This window comes from Prorops nasuta, unplaced genomic scaffold (assembly GCF_024137725.1).
Source record: "Prorops nasuta isolate Cenicafe-Biocafe unplaced genomic scaffold, Cenicafe_Pnas_1.2 PNAS00027, whole genome shotgun sequence".
Classification (NCBI taxonomy): domain Eukaryota; kingdom Metazoa; phylum Arthropoda; class Insecta; order Hymenoptera; family Bethylidae; genus Prorops; species Prorops nasuta.
In genome coordinates, this window is record NW_027116824.1 from 616,852 (window position 1) to 635,329 (window position 18,478).

General features: G+C 38.3%; 1 protein-coding gene across 6 annotated transcripts in view; it reads left to right on the plus strand.

Annotated features, from left to right (window-relative positions):
- The first annotated feature begins 2,244 nt into the window (after positions 1–2,244).
- LOC136782616 (uncharacterized) overlaps positions 2,245–18,478 on the plus strand; it is a 95,294-nt gene continuing 79,060 nt past the window's right edge. For 5 of the 6 annotated variants that reach the window (XR_010824137.1, XR_010824139.1, XR_010824138.1 and 2 more), the window contains exon 1: positions 2,308–2,442. Coding sequence is in view for 1 of the 6 variants with exons in the window: in XM_066742159.1 (XP_066598256.1) it covers positions 2,245–2,442 (198 nt within the window). In the remaining 5 variants the exon portion in view is untranslated. Of the gene's footprint in view, positions 2,443–18,478 lie in introns of all 6 variants that reach the window. The other variant, XM_066742159.1, reaches the window with a different exon arrangement.

The window sequence follows — 18,478 nt, forward strand, 5'->3', positions numbered from 1 at the left end:
AAAAGAGGAAAAAGAACGGTAGAAAGACACCAGTGCGGTCATCGATCGTTTTACTTGCCTGTTTTATGAGGAATTCAAGCCGGTACGGTCGGTAATAGGTACTACTATTTCAGTTTGCCCGGGGTGTCCAGATATCATAGAGAAAAGGCGAATTCTTCGATTATCTTATAAAAAGGAGTAACCTGTGTGCTTCTCTCTTTTTTTCCCGCTTTAACTTTGTCGTAGAGCTTTCGTTCTATTTACCGAGAGTGTGTAAAACGGAGCTTCTTGCTACCGTTCAGTGGCAGGATTTCTGTTTTTTAGAAGGATGGAATCTATGGGACTCAGTTGAATACGTGCAACGTTTTGCCTGTTTTGTTAAATAAGAGCAGTGCTATAAATGTTTCGTTCTAAAATTGAGTGCAGAGTTATGTTGTTCGTCCGTTGAAAGTGACTAAAAAGCAAGCATAGTGCGTGTCGGTCTGGTAGACTGGTAAGAATACCATTCGCCACCGCATATCTATTTTCACTACGAAATTCACATTGAATTGATCGAAATTTTTGAAAACCTTTTCAATTCATTACTTCTAATATCAAATTGATGGGTTTGTTACTCGGCGCCGATCGGGTTAGAAAAGTTGTAAGTGAAGTTTTTAAATAGCTATGGAGCAGCTTCTGTCATCTAAAAGGGGAGGGATGGTAGTGGTAAAAACGCCGCACTGACCCTTCAATTCGCATTTACGGATCTCTACCTGTGAATGGAATATATTTATTTTATTGATGAAAAAGATAATTTCAATAATCTCCATAATATTTATAACGTATATAGCGAGTAGTATTTCAGTAATATTCGGAGGCAGCTGGAAACTTTTTTCGCCACTTTTTCTGACTGTCAGATACTCTGGCGATGACGTCATATAATTCGCACGGCTAGAACTATCGTTTTACGCCAGTGAACCTGGTTTTTTTGATATTGTCGTTGCTCGTGCACACAGAGAGGGACTCGCAGCGCTCTGTTGGATACACTCGAATCGATTTTCTGGGATACTCCTGCTGCACTGCACAGAAGCATGCTGTAGAATTAATATTTTTTCTAGCACTAAATGGATATATGCGTTATTAGAAGATACTAATACGAGTCATATTAATTCTCAGCACTCTCCCTAAGTTTTATTCAAACAAAAAATCTAGCAAGAATATTTTCCATCGACTTTTATATATTTCAATTCTTTTGCATATCTGCAGATCTGAAATAACTGTTCATCCGTAATAACTGAAGATTTCTAATGAGTCACGGTCAAAGTGTCATTTTTCATAATAAAGCCTCAGTGAAGATCACTTTTAGAGCCACGGCTTCAGCTGTCATGTCTTATATATAGACCGAAACAAAAAAGGCGTCGAAGATGAAATAAATAGCATTTAAATAGTTTATTACTACTTTACTAAATGTGCATAGAACACTTTAAAATCGTGTTTTTCTTATTCACGTGTGCAGACGTTTATTTATTAGGAGTCTTCAATATCGATCTTCGTTTTATTAACGGAGGGATTCTGTTCATTTATCACATTCACGAAAAAAGTAATTTGAGTTCTCAGTATTTCTAAATATGGGAAATGTTTGGTTTTCATTTCAAAGATTTTACCAAAATTTCCAATTATTATCTTCTATAATCTATCTCGCAAATCTCTTAATCGGCAAAGGCGATAAGTGGTGGTTCGGTGGTAAATTCTTGCTCGCTCTTCAAAATAAAACGGCATCCGGAAGTGTTTAAAATTGCACTGTGTATTATGGAGTGGTCGGAGAGCACGTAAAATCATTCGAACAGTTAGCGTTCCGCGAATATGAATGAGAATATCTTTGAAGAGAGACCTTTTAATTCGTCATTAGTAGATCTTGCCAATTTGTTGAGTGGCAAGTGGGGCTTTTTCCCATCGAGTCGTCACAATGTAAAATAAGAGTTGAAAGGCTGGCTGGGGAATCAGGCAGGAAGCTCAAATGGATTCAAAGTAAATAATTTGTGTGTATGTATGTATAGTTTAAGGTGAAGGAGCGTCGTTGGTACTGTGAATGATTGGCAATCATCGAGTATATCCTCCAAGCAGATATCCGGATTTTGGCCAGCGGACCGGCAGCAGTGTAGATTAGTGTTTTATTGGTGTGGCGAAAGAGAGGTTAGAAGGGGGGAGAAAGGGAACGGGGTGGGGAATTGAGACGGCAGTCAAAGGGCGGCAGGGAACAACGAGGGTGAGGAATACGAGGAGGTTATGACAGGGGAGGAAGGGAAGTGTGGAGTGGGTGGCGGCGGTGGTGGGGGTGGAGCGGGAACAGGAAACATAACCACAAACGTCACCGACAACATGAACAATCTTAACGCCAATGTCAATCAGCAAAATGGTGGACCGGAAAAAGCGCCGGTTGTTGGCGGGACGAATGTCGAGACGCTTCCTCGAGCTGGCAAACAGGTAAACGCTCTATTAAGCTTCTTTATCCTATTAATTAAGCTGAATCGAAGGTAATAAACGCATATAATTCTTAGATATACCTGAACCACATTTGACTGGAGGTTAATTTTCGAATGATATGTTTTAGAATTTCGGACCTAACGAAATTTTTAGGTTATGAGAATAAAATAAAGAGGGGGGAGGGGGAGGATGTTATATAATATATTTACACATGGAAAAAGAGTAATTTATCAGTGGAACTTTTTCCAATACTTTATGTAAAATATGATGAGTTACCCATATTTAAGCTTTAAGTACTCGAATATTTTCGCGCTTAAACTTAGTCTTATCAGACTCATTACCCTAATAGCATAAACATATTCAGGACATCGTTAGAATGCTTCGAGAATATCCACACGTCCAGCAGACATACTGGAGTTATCTCCTGAACAAAGTATTAGTAGGGTAGTAGCTATATGCTACTAATATAAAATAGTATAGATAATCGACATGGTATAGACGACTTTCCTCTATATATTATCGCTGTTATTCTAATTGTTTAATGTTCGAAAATGCAAAATGCTTTTTAATAATCGGACTTTCAAATTTTTATTTCTTTCTTACAAACTGGATCAAAATCATGCTCTGCTTTTATGCAGCACTAATAAAAATTCTGAAGCAAAGTTGATTTTCTGTAAGATTCGACTGGATTCTTGAAGGAATCGCGTGGTTGCCCTTGGCCGGTATTCCTTTTAGGTGAAATGGATTTATGTATAAGTACAGTCCACCGCGCTGCGTTCTTTTACGATCCTGACTCTCGAGTACCAAGAAAGAGAAAGAGAGAGAGAGAGAGAGAGAGAGAGAGAGAGGGAGGCGGGGAAAGGGAAGGAGAGAAAACAGTATCGAGTCTCCTTGATCGGACGAGCCGTGCGATTGGCGTATGTATGATGACTCGTGTGTATTTTCATTACCCCATCTCTCTTCCCCTTGACTCTTCTCTAAGTTCTTTCGCGTCGTTCCCGACTTTAGTAGGGCCAATGAGAGATTTCGCATGCGAATCGACCATTAAATCAGCGATGGCTGGGTGTATACTCGGAGGTCACCGGAATAGCACGAGCGAGTGAATTCTAGTTAAACTTTTCCACTGTAATAGGTCAGTCGTGGGAAGAAAGGGGCGCGCGTGTCGTTCGGATAACTGAATTTGGAAATTAAATTACTCTCCTCTCCTAATTTCGTATAACGATTAAATCAGCAGGCAAGATTTATCACGTCGAACTTCCGTGTGAAGCAAACGACACATAACCTCGATCATGATCGTTTCAGCCCTTTCAGCCAAGTCAATAATCCTTCCGGTGCCGCGAAGTCCGTGTTTCTGTACGTGACTGAAAGAAAAAAGTACTTACACACACATAGATGACTTTTCGGATCGTCTAGCTTGACGGTTACGAGTTCAATGTCGAGTTCGGACAGGAGGGAGGCGCAGCAGTAAACAAGCTTTGGATTGGCTGACTGATGTAGTGAAAACTGTTAGGGATAAAATTCCCTATGGTTGGGAACATTTTAACCTCTAATTTGAATCTTCGCTGGCAATGAAAAGTGGATTGGTGAAAGATGACGGATCGAAAGGAATTGGAGCGTTGGTATTTGGGTTAGGTGGGGAGGGGGAGGGGCTGAGAAGTAGATTAAACAGGAAAGTAGAGAGGGGAGACAGGGCGACGCAGGGAAGCGTGGAGGCTGGTTCGTATCTTCCGAAATGTGATTTGGCCCTTTGCCAAATGTATAGTATATTTTTATTTGTCGGTTAGCAATGAGAGCGGAATATCCAGCGAAGAATTATCAAGCTTTTCGAAAAGTTCATGCAGTGCAAATTGTAATCCGTACCCGCCACACCCTGGCGCAATCGATTTGCGTCGGATTGATAGTTCCCATCGAGATTCAACCAACCACCATTCCAAATCCAGTTGCGCTTCTCAAGCTCAACTTCCATTTGCCATTTGCAAAAATAACTCGATCGAATTTTCACGCTAACGCTCGAACGATCGCAGCATCGATCTAAAATTGCGCTCGATCTCAATTATACGCATAACCTAAAAATCGTAACTAAACAGATTCCGAGAATTAACGTCGTTGGTCGTTAACCCTTAAATCGTTGGCCTGGTTTATATATGGACCGCGTAAAACTTTGAAAATTTGGCACAATACTAGCGTTGCACATAAGCAAATATAAGTATTGACGAAGATAAAATCTTGTTTTTAATGAGGAGTTGCTAGCGACGTTCAAGGGTTAAAAGCTGAAACAACTTTGGAAAGCGTTGGGGAGTGGTGGGGGAAGAGTGCAAAAGTAGGACACCAAATTTAATAAACCTTTCATATTGACAGAAATATGGAAGCTCGGGTGTCAAATGAATAGTAATTCCGTCGTCCTATTATAGACCTCTTATATGACACGACTCTCGTTAGTTCGTTAGAAAATACGTGATGCGAATTAATTGTAGGAAAAGAGTGCGAGTCTTTCGTTGATTATAATGGATTGTGTTAATTAAAAATGGAACAGTGTCGAACGAACGGCTGTTTTTATTGCGTCGACAAAAGTGTCCTTTTGTCGTGCCTGCGTGTACATTTTGTGCGATGTATGCGCTCATACGATTACGTCATAATCTCAGCGTGATTTAACGTAATCGGACCTTGAGCGAAGACCCGAGGCCATGGCTACTCTTAGTACTATCATCGTCGAGTTTGCTACACTTGACGTTGACTCTCCTGACTGACTGGATGGTTTGGCTACGGCATCAGCGTTAACCATGCGTTACCACCCCTTCCCCCAACCTTTTACCCACCAGTACCTCTTCGACACTTTAACTACCATTCCAACATATTACCGATGTCACTCGCGTCCATGCCAAAATTAGGAGAGCCCCCAATAGCACTGCCACGCAAAATCTACAACAAAAATGTCAACCCAGCATCCCTATTATGGCTTCGGGAGCCACGAGAGCTCGAAGCTTGGACTATTTTGAATTCCCAACCGTCGGAGCGAGCCTGTATGGACATGTATTATAAATTATTGCTGTTAAATAAAAGAAAAGAAAGTAAACCAACTTGTTTGAGTATCTATCGCACGCGCATCGATTGAAAAATTAGTTTGAAGCGGTGGTCGGGTGTAATCTGTGTAGTTATGTACACGTAATGCAAGGCGCGATTTGCCAGAAATCGAAAATGGAGGAAGGTGGTAAGTTATTGGAATAATTCAAGAAAAGAGCAATGAATAATTCATTGATTACTCGGAGAAGAAGCACGCATGCCTTATGCAAATCCATCTAGACGGCATTCCCAGCTCTATTTATAGATGATTCCTGGAAAAAGAAAGAGAATTGCCATGTTTTCTCCGTACCGTACCGTTTCGCCTCGCCCAAACCAACTGACGCTCACGCTTACTATAAACATTCCGTTTCCCTGTCGTATTTGTCTAGCTAGCGTGTTGCGTTCTTAATATTTCGTTTCCGGTGCTGCTGCTGCTTCCTCTACTAAACCGTTTCATTTTACTTTTACACAGAAGACGGCCTTAACGAGGTAGGTACCCGATTAAACGACTAAATATCGTCCACGTGGGGGCTACGTACGAATCATGAAAATAACTGGCTGTGAGTCGCAATACATCCGGAATGTAGTAATATCGCGTGTGCGTGACGTCACGCTGAAGAATCGGAATAAAACTCAACCGAGAGATATTTGTTTTGATGCCTGGCTGCTTCTTTGGTTGTTTTTTTACACCTGTTTAGGTGCTACGCGATATTATCAAACTGGTTCCCATTGTTTTGATTTATTCCGTCCACGCACACACCGGGCTAAAGCGGAAACCTCCCCAAAAGGTTATCAGCTGTTTGTACGCGTACAACTTATTGTATCTCTCCGTGCTTTTTAATGGGTTCGTTAAAACCAGCACCTAACTGTATTACGATTATCGCAATACTACCTTCTCGTATCTATAGCCTCGATTATATTGTCGCTGTTTACCGTTTTTTTTAGAATCCAAGAGTGTAAAATTTTAGATATTCTATGAAAACCAACCGTTTTGTAACATAATAACTTTTCTGCGGATTGCTGGCAAGTTTATGCTCGACCTTTTATTACAGCGGGCCGTTCCTCGAGGGCAATTTTCCAAGCTCTCTTCCAATCGCCGCGATTCCGATTGTAAACATTAATTTCTTACTCCAGTGATTTCAACTTGCTGAGCGTGTAACTGGTAATACGCTTTTTTGTTCGAGGCCCGTATGTATACAAAGTAGATCAAAATGAGAAAATGGGTGAATGTTGGATTGTTTTTTTTTCTCTTTCTGTTAATTTTCATTTCGTATAAGATTATTGTGCTATGGCTGCTTGTTTAACGAGTGCGTGAAATAATTATGCCAAAAGCTTTTTACCGAATAAAAATTTTATTAGGAAAAGTTAGGTGAAACATAAATTTTCAGATAGGGAAATGCAGTCGTAAATGAGATTTATTACTTCGAGTCTTTACGCAAAGTAGAAAGTCAGTGTTCAATGTCACGAAGCTTTTTTGTATAGATTTACCAATGCAATTCTACACTATACAGTGTATCCAAAAATGTTGCATCCCTTGAATAACTGAAGAATAAAGCGTGTCTGAAAAAAATGTTTCGAACGAAAGTTAGAGGACTCGAAGGAACTCGTCTCTCAGTGGCATGAGTTTGACCTTGAATGACCTCGTTAAAGATATACGAAGCTCACCTTGAATTTTTCAAATGAAACACCCTGTATATTATCAATTATTCTCATAACTGACCTCAAGAGTTTTCCAAAACTCTCTTTCTATCTTTTCGTTTCATCCAACCGTTTACGAGATATTTCGATTCCAAGTTGCGTGTAGCTCTTGGATAGCCTTAAGTAATGCGCGTGACAGCCCCGCATACACGCGTCTAGTGGCTCGCCGTCTTATAATTCCAAATCGAAATATCTCGTAAACTGCAGGATGAAAAGACAAATCAATACAGTGTTTTGAAAAGCTCTTGAGGTAAGCTACAGGAATACGTAAAAATATACAGGGTGTCCAATTTAAAAAACTAAAATTGACCTTCGAATATCCTAAACGAGGATACTCAAGATCAAACTAATGACGCAAATAAATAGACCAATTCGAGCCCTTAAGCTTTTATTCGAAAAATTTCCCTCGAAAACGACTTAATTCCCGCGAAACTTAGTAAACACGATACTTATTGAACACCCTGTACACTTTCATCATTTCCATCGAGTCAAGAATAACTTTTATTTCGACATATTTTATAACAAGCATTGTTTTATGCTCGTAATCATCCTCCTACGTGCACCATGAACAAACTACAAAATTCCTTTAACCTAATCAGCCTCGATCCTCCATCAGCAATCCACGAGAGTTTGAAAGAGACAAAAATCTGTGAAGTAACTACTCGACCCATCAATGAGCACGAAAATTATGCGAAAGCTGAGTCACGTAACGCGTGAAGTGGTTAAAGATAGTAGCACGTAACAATATAGAAAGCATTCGTTGTGAAGTGGGAAGTAAACAAGAATTAAGCGGTGGGAAGAGGCTGTAGGGAGAGAATGGAGTGCGGACGTAAAGTGTGTAGATTAAGAAGGAGCGTGCTCGTAAGCCGAGAGGGCAAGAACACTAATACAGGGAAGGTTTAGAAAAAACGTGGCAGTTGAGATGAAAGTAGAAACTGCAAAATTTCTTAAATCGTTACCAGAATGCAAATTTCCAAAATTGAATCAGTCTTTGTTTTTCTAAATGCTGCATACAGCTAATAAGTTGATAAAGCAAGAGAATAAAGCGTTAGTGTGGAAGTAGGAAAGGAGTGGACGCAAAGTGCAGGGAAAAAGGGAGAAAAGCACAGTACAGGGGTGGTTGCTGCAATAGCGCTGTCGCGTTCATATCGACCCAGCAGCAGCGCCACGCCACGCCGCGCCGGTCGAGGCTCCCATTTTGCTCGTTCCACATAGCTACTTGTTGTATATGTGCGATATACACGCGCACTACTTAACCTACCCACCTATATAATACACTCGCCACCTGGGTGTACGTATATATACATATATAGTCCACCTATTACATAAAACAGCGTTCTACCTTACTCCACCCCCCCCCCCCCCCTCTTACCAAGCTTTACCCTATCTTGCCCTGCCCAACTCAGCCTTGACTCGATTCCCCCCCCCCCCCTTCTTTTTATCCCTCAAACAAAATATAGTACACGGACTTCCTATCCTTCTCGTTTCCTCGCTTCCCATCATATCCACCCCCCCCCCCCCCTCCTCTTCTTACTGGGCGTCGCAAGCACCATCCATTCATGGAAAAACACTTCGTTTCCTTCCTTCGCATCTCTACACAGTGAATAGTCCCTCTATATGCCAACGGCCACTCAACATCAACTTCAAACTCTCTCCACTCTTTCCCCTTTCATTGGTTTCTTCACTCTTTTTTCTTCCCCAAGAATTTCCCTTCTTCCTGGAGAACGCGGTCCTCGAATCTTCGTTAATATTGCATTAACAAAGTTGCACTTTGAGTAATCCGTTTAAACTCTGTTGCTGACGCGTGTACGGTGAATCTGTCCAACTTCTATCGATATATATATATATATATATATATATATATATATATATAGGGTTAATCTAAAAGTAGAGGCGTAATTAGTCTGCTGTGGCAAAAATGCATCGGGCCGAGTGGTAATACCGATCGATCGGGCGAACGAGCGCGACACGAGAAACCACCAGAACACGTGGGTGAAAATGACATCTGTCGCTTTTCCTGGAAACCCCGTGACAAAAGCGCCAATGAGACTGTTCCGTGGGTCTCTCTTGCGTTACTGCAGCCACACGCACACACAACATTTCCATATCTTCCTTATTTTACACTCTCCTTGCTTCGTTCGAACCCTTACAAATTTTCTATCAACTCTATATTGAATTTTGTATTGTGTTAAAGATCAGTAATAAAAAATTTGGAATATTGACCATTTGTAGAATTAAATATTGTTTTTATTTATTTATACTTCCTCGAAAATGACGATCGTGAAGCTCGTTGATGACGTCATCTTTATGGCGAAGAAAAATATTTTCTAACATGTGTAAAAATGTTTGTTTAATGTTGTTTGTATCATTCGAGCATCAGGGCCCTAAGTTGTTATAGCAGATTTTGTACTTGGAATATCCTAAAAGCGCAGATGTCCTCTTCAGGCATAGAAAGCCCTACCTTGATGATGCATTTTCAGCATTCCCATTGGCTCGACCAACTGTCAACAATAATATATAGAAAGTTTGTTTATCTAATTTTATAGCCATAGTATATGATAATTTTATCGTTCCCACGAGAGCACCGTGGATAATTAGACTGCGTGCACCAATCAATTTAGCTGCGTGTATAAACAATGCAAAATATTCATTAGTTCTTCCAATTGGAATTCCAGCACAAATCGACGCTGTGTTCATTTTTAAAGTGCATCGTCTTGGATAGAATCTGATCGTGGGAGCAAGGTAGGAGCTTCCTGGTGCGTTTGATACTACTTTCGATGAATTTATAAACCTCGGACGTTTCCTACCCCCCCCCCCCCCCTCCCCCTTCCCTCTCCTCCACAGAAATCTTTAATGGCCCACTATATCTCTCTTTCACGACCATCATATACGTACACGTATTAGAATATTAAATGTTTCCTCGTACTTACAAAACTTTCCTTTTTCATCTTTCTAAAAACAATATAAAATAAAAAAAATTGAGTTTCTTCTCGAACCTCCCCTAAAAATTGCTGTAAATTTTTAGTGTTTAATAAAAACGTGAAATATTTTCGTTCGTCCAGGGAACAAGCTGCAAGGTCAACTCTCGGTAATATTTTATACCGTGAGCATATTTAAACTCGTTGAAAATCAGGCCACTGGCCAGAATACAAATGGATGGATTTGAACCGATTCCTGGATTCTTATTAGACTCGCGCTGTTACGTCATTCTTATACGGCAAACGTAGTATATACACAAAATTAATTTTTCTGTTCAACCATTTTCAAGAACAAGTGGAAGAAAAATTCCTCGAACGAAAAATCTCTACCCGCATGCAAATAAAAAAATGACGTCTGTTATGCACCGAGCAGCTTAATTTTAATTATTATTCCGAACAACAGAGAAAATAAATATGCCAGGCTTCGTTGAGTCACCTTAGAAATCCGTGGGAATTATCAACAGTTTCATCACTCGTTTATTTTCAAGCGGTTTTGAGGATTTCTGGAAAAATGTTAAGAATGAGAAGCAAGAGGAGTAATTTTGATGCTGAAGTATTGCAATGTGCGTTGATGCAATTCGACCTTGCGATGCACGAGTAATGGAAGCTTGTCGGCGACATGCCGTATCATCATCATCATCTCATGAGTGGTGATCGTGATGCAGTCAGAGTCAGAACGAGTCTCTTAATTCACGTAGAGAGCCATGACCCGCTGGCTCGAGCCGCTTCTCCGCTTAATCATCCATGCCCACATCGGACCAGCAGCTTAACGCAGAGACCACAAACACAAAGTGCGCTCACATCAGACTGGCTATATATACGTGTTATACTCGTTATTTTCACATACCTACGCGGACGAAACAATTCGTTCGATTGAAATAAAATTTATTGCTTCTAATATTTGCAATAAAAGGTTTGAATTATTTTTTATAAATATTTCAGTCCAATCGAGTGTGATTCAAATTGATAAAATTGAATTTGATATAAAAGAAATTTTTTTTAAAATGCATAATTAAAGCACTTTATCGTCCGTACTCGAAGCAAAGCTTATTTGGATCGAATAATCTTCTGTGTGTATTGGAGAAGCCTCAAACTTCGCGATTACACAACTTTTAATGAAAATAGTCACAAAATTAAATTATAAGTGTTAGAGTAAACAAGCTGCGGACACCTGCAACATATATACAGTAATATATTTAAAAGTCACGTGATCGCATCAGGTGAAAATCCAAAGCATCATTAACAAGCCTCTCTTCCAGCAATTCTATGTAAACAAAACCCTTCGATGCGCGAAATAAGCTTTGTTCGTGATATGTTATTCTTCCGTCCTTCTTCATAAACTTCATCTCATTCTTCACGCAGAGAAACGTTCTATTGATTCTCTCGATTTGCTACTATTTCTCGTCGTGATGTAAACTATCGAATAATTAACTCAGTTTATAAATATCTTTCTTGCGTTTCTTACTTTACTAATCGACAGAAATCGAAGTGGATTTGATCAATGTAACTGTGGCTCGCTTGAGAATGCATTTTAACTTAAAGTAAATCAATGTGGGGATGTAAATGAAGAAATTAGAGAAGAATGACGCTTCTGCCATTGTGAATTATTAAGTATCGCATAGGAGCGGACAAAACTAACACAGTCTGTACGCATAGGTGGTCAAGTTTTGTAAATTAGGTGCCGTGATCCTCGTTAACTCGAGGCCAAACAATGTGGACGTCTAAAAAAAGCTTGGGTTACAGCGTTAAACGAAGAGAGAATTATTGGTTGGTACCGGATGACCTTAACGTTCATAAACCTATGTATATATACATATATATGTATGGTAAGAGACACGGTTTAATTTTCGATTATTTTCGTGTCAAGTTTACATAATATTAAATATTCGTTTAGAGCACACAAATACAGTAATATTATATGCGCGAGAATGTATACTGATGTATATATGCACATTATCGGAAAATATTTACCAGTAATTTTTTTGGAACTTTATCAAATACGTATTATACAGTTCTTATACTTCATCGTTATTGTGTTTATATTCGCAGAGTATATTGCGAATAATGTTTATTTCCTTTCACAATATTATCCTGAATCGATAAATTTGAAATAAGTCAATATATATATTTTTTCTCGTTTAAACTTATTGCACTGATACAAGAGTGGAGCGCAAAACAAAAATAGACCTATTATATTACACTCGAATAATTGATCAACACGACCAATTTCCCTCCTGATAAAAGTTAATTTATTACTCCCATCCGATTAGCGTCTTCATTCAAGACTAATGGGCTCTTTGATCGAGTTTCCGCGCAAAAACCATATCAATCCCTCTTAACCCTCGTCCGACCATCCAATGCCACGATAAATACAATTTGCCGGATTACAATTAGTCCAATTCCCCGAGATTGCAGCATCAGCTCGTAGAAACACGCGTGGATGTCATTGCAAAACCAATTAAATAAATAGCTCATCGTTAAAATCTCGTGTTTGGTCCTACTTGATGAAAAATGCATCTGGATGACTCTGATTTCTTCAAATAACACGTATAAAACTACTTTTTTTTATTGATTTAATAATATATTTTCAAACATCTACTTGATATTCCATTAATACAATTGACACTGAGATTTCTACAGTATTCACAAAAAAACACGCGTGGGTGTCATTACAAAACCAATGAATTAAACTTCATCGTTAAAATCTCGACTTTGGTCCTATTTGATGAAAAATGCTTCTGGATGACTCTGATTCCTTCAAACAACACATACAACCACCTCTAATATAATTATAATTTAACCAGATAAATAACAAAAATCCAAATCGCCTTAACTTAGAACTAAACCCATGCAATTAATAACAACGTAGCACAAGATAAACTTGATTACACGAAGAAAACAATCCACAGGGGAGTATAGCAGCGTTTCCGATCGAACGGATTGTAAAAAACTGCTAAGAGGGTCAAAGGAGAAGCGTCAGTCAAGATGAAATATATATATTTTTACATGGGTTGTGCCATCACGAAACCGCATGATTTTCACGTCGAGCAAGCAGCGTCAGCGTCAGCATCAGCATCACAGCGAGAGTGGTTTTGGGCTGCGATTATTGATGGCCGAGCGAGCCTCTTCTTGCCGAAGCGTTATATATATATATATATATCGCTAGCTGTAAATTATATAAGAATATAGTAGTTACAAAGCAGAACCGGTTTCTTGCGATCGATGAAAAAATATGTAATTCTTTTTGCGTGATCTTTTCTTGGATCTATCGACGACGCGAGAGACGTGCAGTTTTTCCAGTATGTCGCCCAGTGCGAGTCCTTCTTGCGTCATTTTTGCGACGAGCCAATAATAGCGATGGTAATATTTCCGTTCCATAGTGCTCTAGCGTTTATTAGACTAATTGGCGGTAATCAACAATGTTTCTCTACTCTTTGTGCGTTTGATAAGTCGTTTTCCCCCGGCCAATCGTCCTGCGTGTAATTGTTCGCTTTATCCTTCGGAGATATGTATATATATATGTACATAGAATAGAATATGAACGTTGACCTTCCTTCCTTTTCACCTGGAAACTACAGATTTATCGTGTATGGAATGTACTGTTTATTATAATGTGTATATATGAATGTGCTTCATTTCCTGTAATGTGCATAATACGTAGTGGTGTGAATAAAATTCAATGAAGATTTTTTGCTTTATTTTTTTTTCCATAATTCTATAGCGATGCTAAATTTTTATTGATTCTTTTGGAAGGTTTATGGTATTTGAGTTTGGAATTTTTTGAGAAATAAATACATTTTTATGTTTCGAGTCTGAGGCATATTTTGAGTTTTTTTAAGTTATACAGTGTTGGTTGAAGGGGGAGTTGGGACGACTGGGAAGAATAGCCATAAAACGGAAGGATCCCTGGGAAAGAAGGTGCGGAGATAAAATCGTAGAACGAAGAATGGAGATCAACGATCTTTGCGAATTCAAGTGTTTGGGAAAATATGAAGAGAGTTCGAGTCGCTTCGAGTTAAGATTCATAACGAATTTGGAAATATTTATGGCGTAGATAAGACTGGAATAAAAAAACATTAGGTATAAAGATAATGAATTTGAGCCTTGTCATTGGTTAAAAATTTTATTGCAAAATTATTATTAGTTTAAGCATCATAAATTTATAGATTTTCATACGATGCTTTGTTCCTTTTAACTTTATCTACATCCTTATGCACCAATACGTATAATTTATTATATATATATATATATATATTTAAAAAATTTTAAATAAAGTAAAGAGGCACGATAATTCATATATTTCTTTAAAAAATCCCACCAATTAGAGGCCATAAGTTTCTCGGTTTCATATTCAATACTTTATCCCTTTCAATTGCGACTAGGCTTTTATATATATTCCAATGCCTATAATTTAGAAAATTTTTATTTAAAATTTTTCGAATAACCTGACGAGTCATGTCAATTAATGACACTTCCTTTACCTCTGTAACGGTGTAAGTCTCAAAATCAACTATTAAGTTTGATGCGCCACTGAAAAGGAAACGTGGCTTGTGTGCGCGAGTATCAACTTTAGTACATGGCTCGCATGCCTATCGTACGTTTGCCTCTTTTCACGTTCCATTTAGATTTAACTGTTTTACGTCTGCCGTGCCAGCACCACTATAATTTTTCCACTGATTTTCTTCCTCGATTCTTCTGCAACTATCCTTCGCGTGCCTCTCATTAAAAACAACAAAATTAGAAAGATTTTATTAAAACAATAGAGTATCGACATATAAAATTTCTATCTACCAGAATTAAATAAACAAATTTTTTAAATTTACAGTAGATAATCAGTTGCGATAGAGAGATTAAAATTGAAAATGAAGGATACTTGTCCGATATCCTGGATAACGGACACAATCCGAAAGGCCAAGTATCTTTAATCGCTTAAGCGATTCTTCTTGTCAAAGTATTTCAGTAGGAAAGGAAAGTTGTTGGTTTTCTGGCTTTGCTATTTGAAAAATCGCTCGAAGGGATTTGGAAGGAGAGATCGGAAGTGGAATAAAGTTGGCGTTGGTTGGAAAAGGTAAAAAAAACGATGTAGGTTGAGTGGAAGGGAGAGGGGGGGGGGTGTATGTCTAAAAGCATAGCAGCTACGATGACTGTATTAACAGGGAGGGGGGGGGTGCTTGTAATTAAAAACTCTGCACGCAGCGTGGCGTGTTTATCTATTAAAATCTATTACAGCGTATAAATTTCAAGCTGCTGTAGAACCTCGATAAAAAAGAAGCATTGATCTATATATATGTATATATATATAAGTAAACAGTCATAAATAATAATCCATCATTACAACCACATGATTCCATTTACGCGTACCATTTCATGCCCCGTGAAATCTCGAATTCTCGTTCCACTTCATTAAAATTCATTTCTCGTCCACAGCGATTTTCCACTCGCTGCTAGCCGCTTTCCTTCGGTCAGTCTTTCGCGAGTTTGTTTATCCAGGAATAAAGATGAAGATATTTTGTTTGTTTTCTTCCTTTGTTCGAAAGTCGATTGAGGCGGTTGAAAAGGGTTTTTAGTCCGGTGAGAGTGGAAAATGGTATGGAAAAGAGAGTCGGTGGGGGCGGTGGACTGAAAGGAGATAGGAAAAAGTGAGAAAAGAAAATTGACGTCTGCGGTATTGCGGGTGCTCGTCACGCTTGGTGGTCTTCGCGCAGCTACCCTCTCCCCGCATCCTTTACCCCTTGGTCATCCTTTCTCGCTCCCTCCACCATCCCATGCTTTTTTTTCTCCTTTTATCTTCCCATATACGACGCGAAGGCTTCTTTTCTCGCACAGTCAACGAACTCGACCTCGTTCTTCATTGTCGCAGTCTAGCTACCGTCGCTAATTACCAATTTCAGTTATATTCAGGCAACGCGACCAGCTAAGAAGTTTCCCAATCGCGTTGTACCTTTCGATTGCCTCTGAAAGTGTCTTGAATCGACCAATCGCCTCTCGACCCTTTTAAGATTAATTTCGAAAAGAAAATTAACGTTTATCTTCTCCCTTTTCTCCCATTTCTCTCGACTCCTGACACTATTACTCCTATAACCTACGTGTTAAACTTGTGCACTTTGCTCAAGGTCAAGTGGTTCTCATTACAGGAGCCAACGATTTCGCCAAACTCCGAGTTTAATATCGCAAAGTTTCGAGTGTCTCGACTCGTATTTGATGAGCACGGTTTAATTTAAAGATTCTGAAGGAAATTTCATTTTTATGGAACGCGCAAAATAAGATGCGTTGTTTCTCAGTGAAATTAGGATGTATTTGCCGTACGATCTAATTCAGTGGAGCGTTTAGCTCGTATCGCCTACTCTGCATTATTATTTGTTTTGCTAGCGCGTGGATTCCTGTTTGTATCCCTTTCGTTATCTATTCGAGTCGAGTGTTCCGCGAATGCCACGTATATTTCTCATTTCATCCTGCTTTACGCGAAACTTTTTTTTTTCTCATCGAGCTACGGTCTCGGTCTATATCTATAGTGTATATATGTATAGCCAGCTCTCCACTTTTTCCCTCGCGCTATTACCGCTCTTTTTTTCCTACACTCTTTCTTCTACGTGTTATTATCCCCTCGAATTTCTCTCCTATCTCGCCAATTTCGATTTGGGTCAAATATGCAGCTTGCTTGCATAATATCGTATAACCAATTCGTTTCTTCGCCTATTACGATTGTTCTCTACATTCTTATTGCGGAATGACGTGCAATTTTCTCTCTCTCTCTCTCTCTCTTCCCCTGTTTTATTATCGAATCGGATCAATAAGACTGATGAAGAAGATATTCTAGTTTTAATAATACAATGCAGACTGGACACAAAAATGACAGAATTGTATTTTATAGAAAGGTTTGAAGAAAATAAATAATTATATTTTTTAAAGTATATATAGACTATAAATTTATATAAATACTGTGCAATCATAAATATTTATATATATATATATATATTTATTGTTTTGATACACACTGGAATCTTAGCTGTTTTTGTGTAGTAAATCAAGGATTCCGAGCTTTTATCAGAGTATGGTGTAAAAATCCTGAACCACGCTATTTGTCAAATATGATGCTGTGCCGAGTCCTCGAGGGTTTGGTATACATTTACAGGATGAGGCACTTGAAACACGCAAGAGCGTGAATATAAGAGAACGTTTATCTCGGTGACTTTAAAGATATGAATTTTTTTATGGGACCTTTTGCAACTCCTTTGTATTTTTATTCAAACAGATATTATTAGAAATTGATGTTTCTTGTAATCACGTAGATAAATGAATTTTTATTTCTAACTCTGGTGCACCTCAAGTGCCTGTTCTTGTTATAGCTAATCAAATGGGAATTTAAAGGAATGATAAAAGTTTGCATTTAAACGTAATAAAGAAAAAATTATAAAAAATGTTAGACAGAAGCTTAATAATGCAATTATTTTGTTAAGAAATAATAAATAATTTATTACGAATACAAAAGATCTTTTTCCACATTTTATCATTTATTTTTGCGATTCTTACTAGTTTTGTAGTATACATTGGCACATCTGCACTGGCTCCCACCAAAGTTCTTCTTTATCAAACAGACGAAGGCTGCTAATTCTGGATAACAGGATATCATTGTTTAGCCTGGAAAGCTATCAGTTATTTATGGCTTTGATAAACTATTTTAATTATTGTTAGAATCTCGTTTTATCAAATTAAACTCTTCTATGCCCAGATTTTTTGTGATTATTGCAACCATTATCCTACCGTTCCTTCCCTCTCACTCCTTCCGTCTCAACTCCGTCTCGATGCTGACTGTCGAAGATTTTCATTTATTCATCCACCGTCAGCATTTTTAAGATCATTTCCGAGGCCCTCGGACTAGATTGAATTTCCGAGAATCACATACCGCTTACCGGGTGTGTTATTAAGATAAGTAGCTTATAAAAAATTACCAGTAATTATCAATTCGTTTTCACGAGGTTTATCGAATTGTAGATTTTCATAATAATATTGATAATCACAGAATATAAGTGAGACCGAGGTAAAATGGGATTTCTCAATGATATTTCACTTTCTAATCATATGTACTTCATTCGAAAATACTCTTTCGAGTTTTTCTCAGTGGTTGGACCAAAATTTCACTTAAATAACAATTATTTAATTCAATACTTTATACTCAAATCTTCTATTAATTACAAGCTTTAATTTATATAGAGTCAAAAATCCATATTTTCCCTAGAGCTTTCCTAATTATTATTATTACAAATTGGCGAAAGGTTTCAGAGGAAAAAAATTATTCCGTG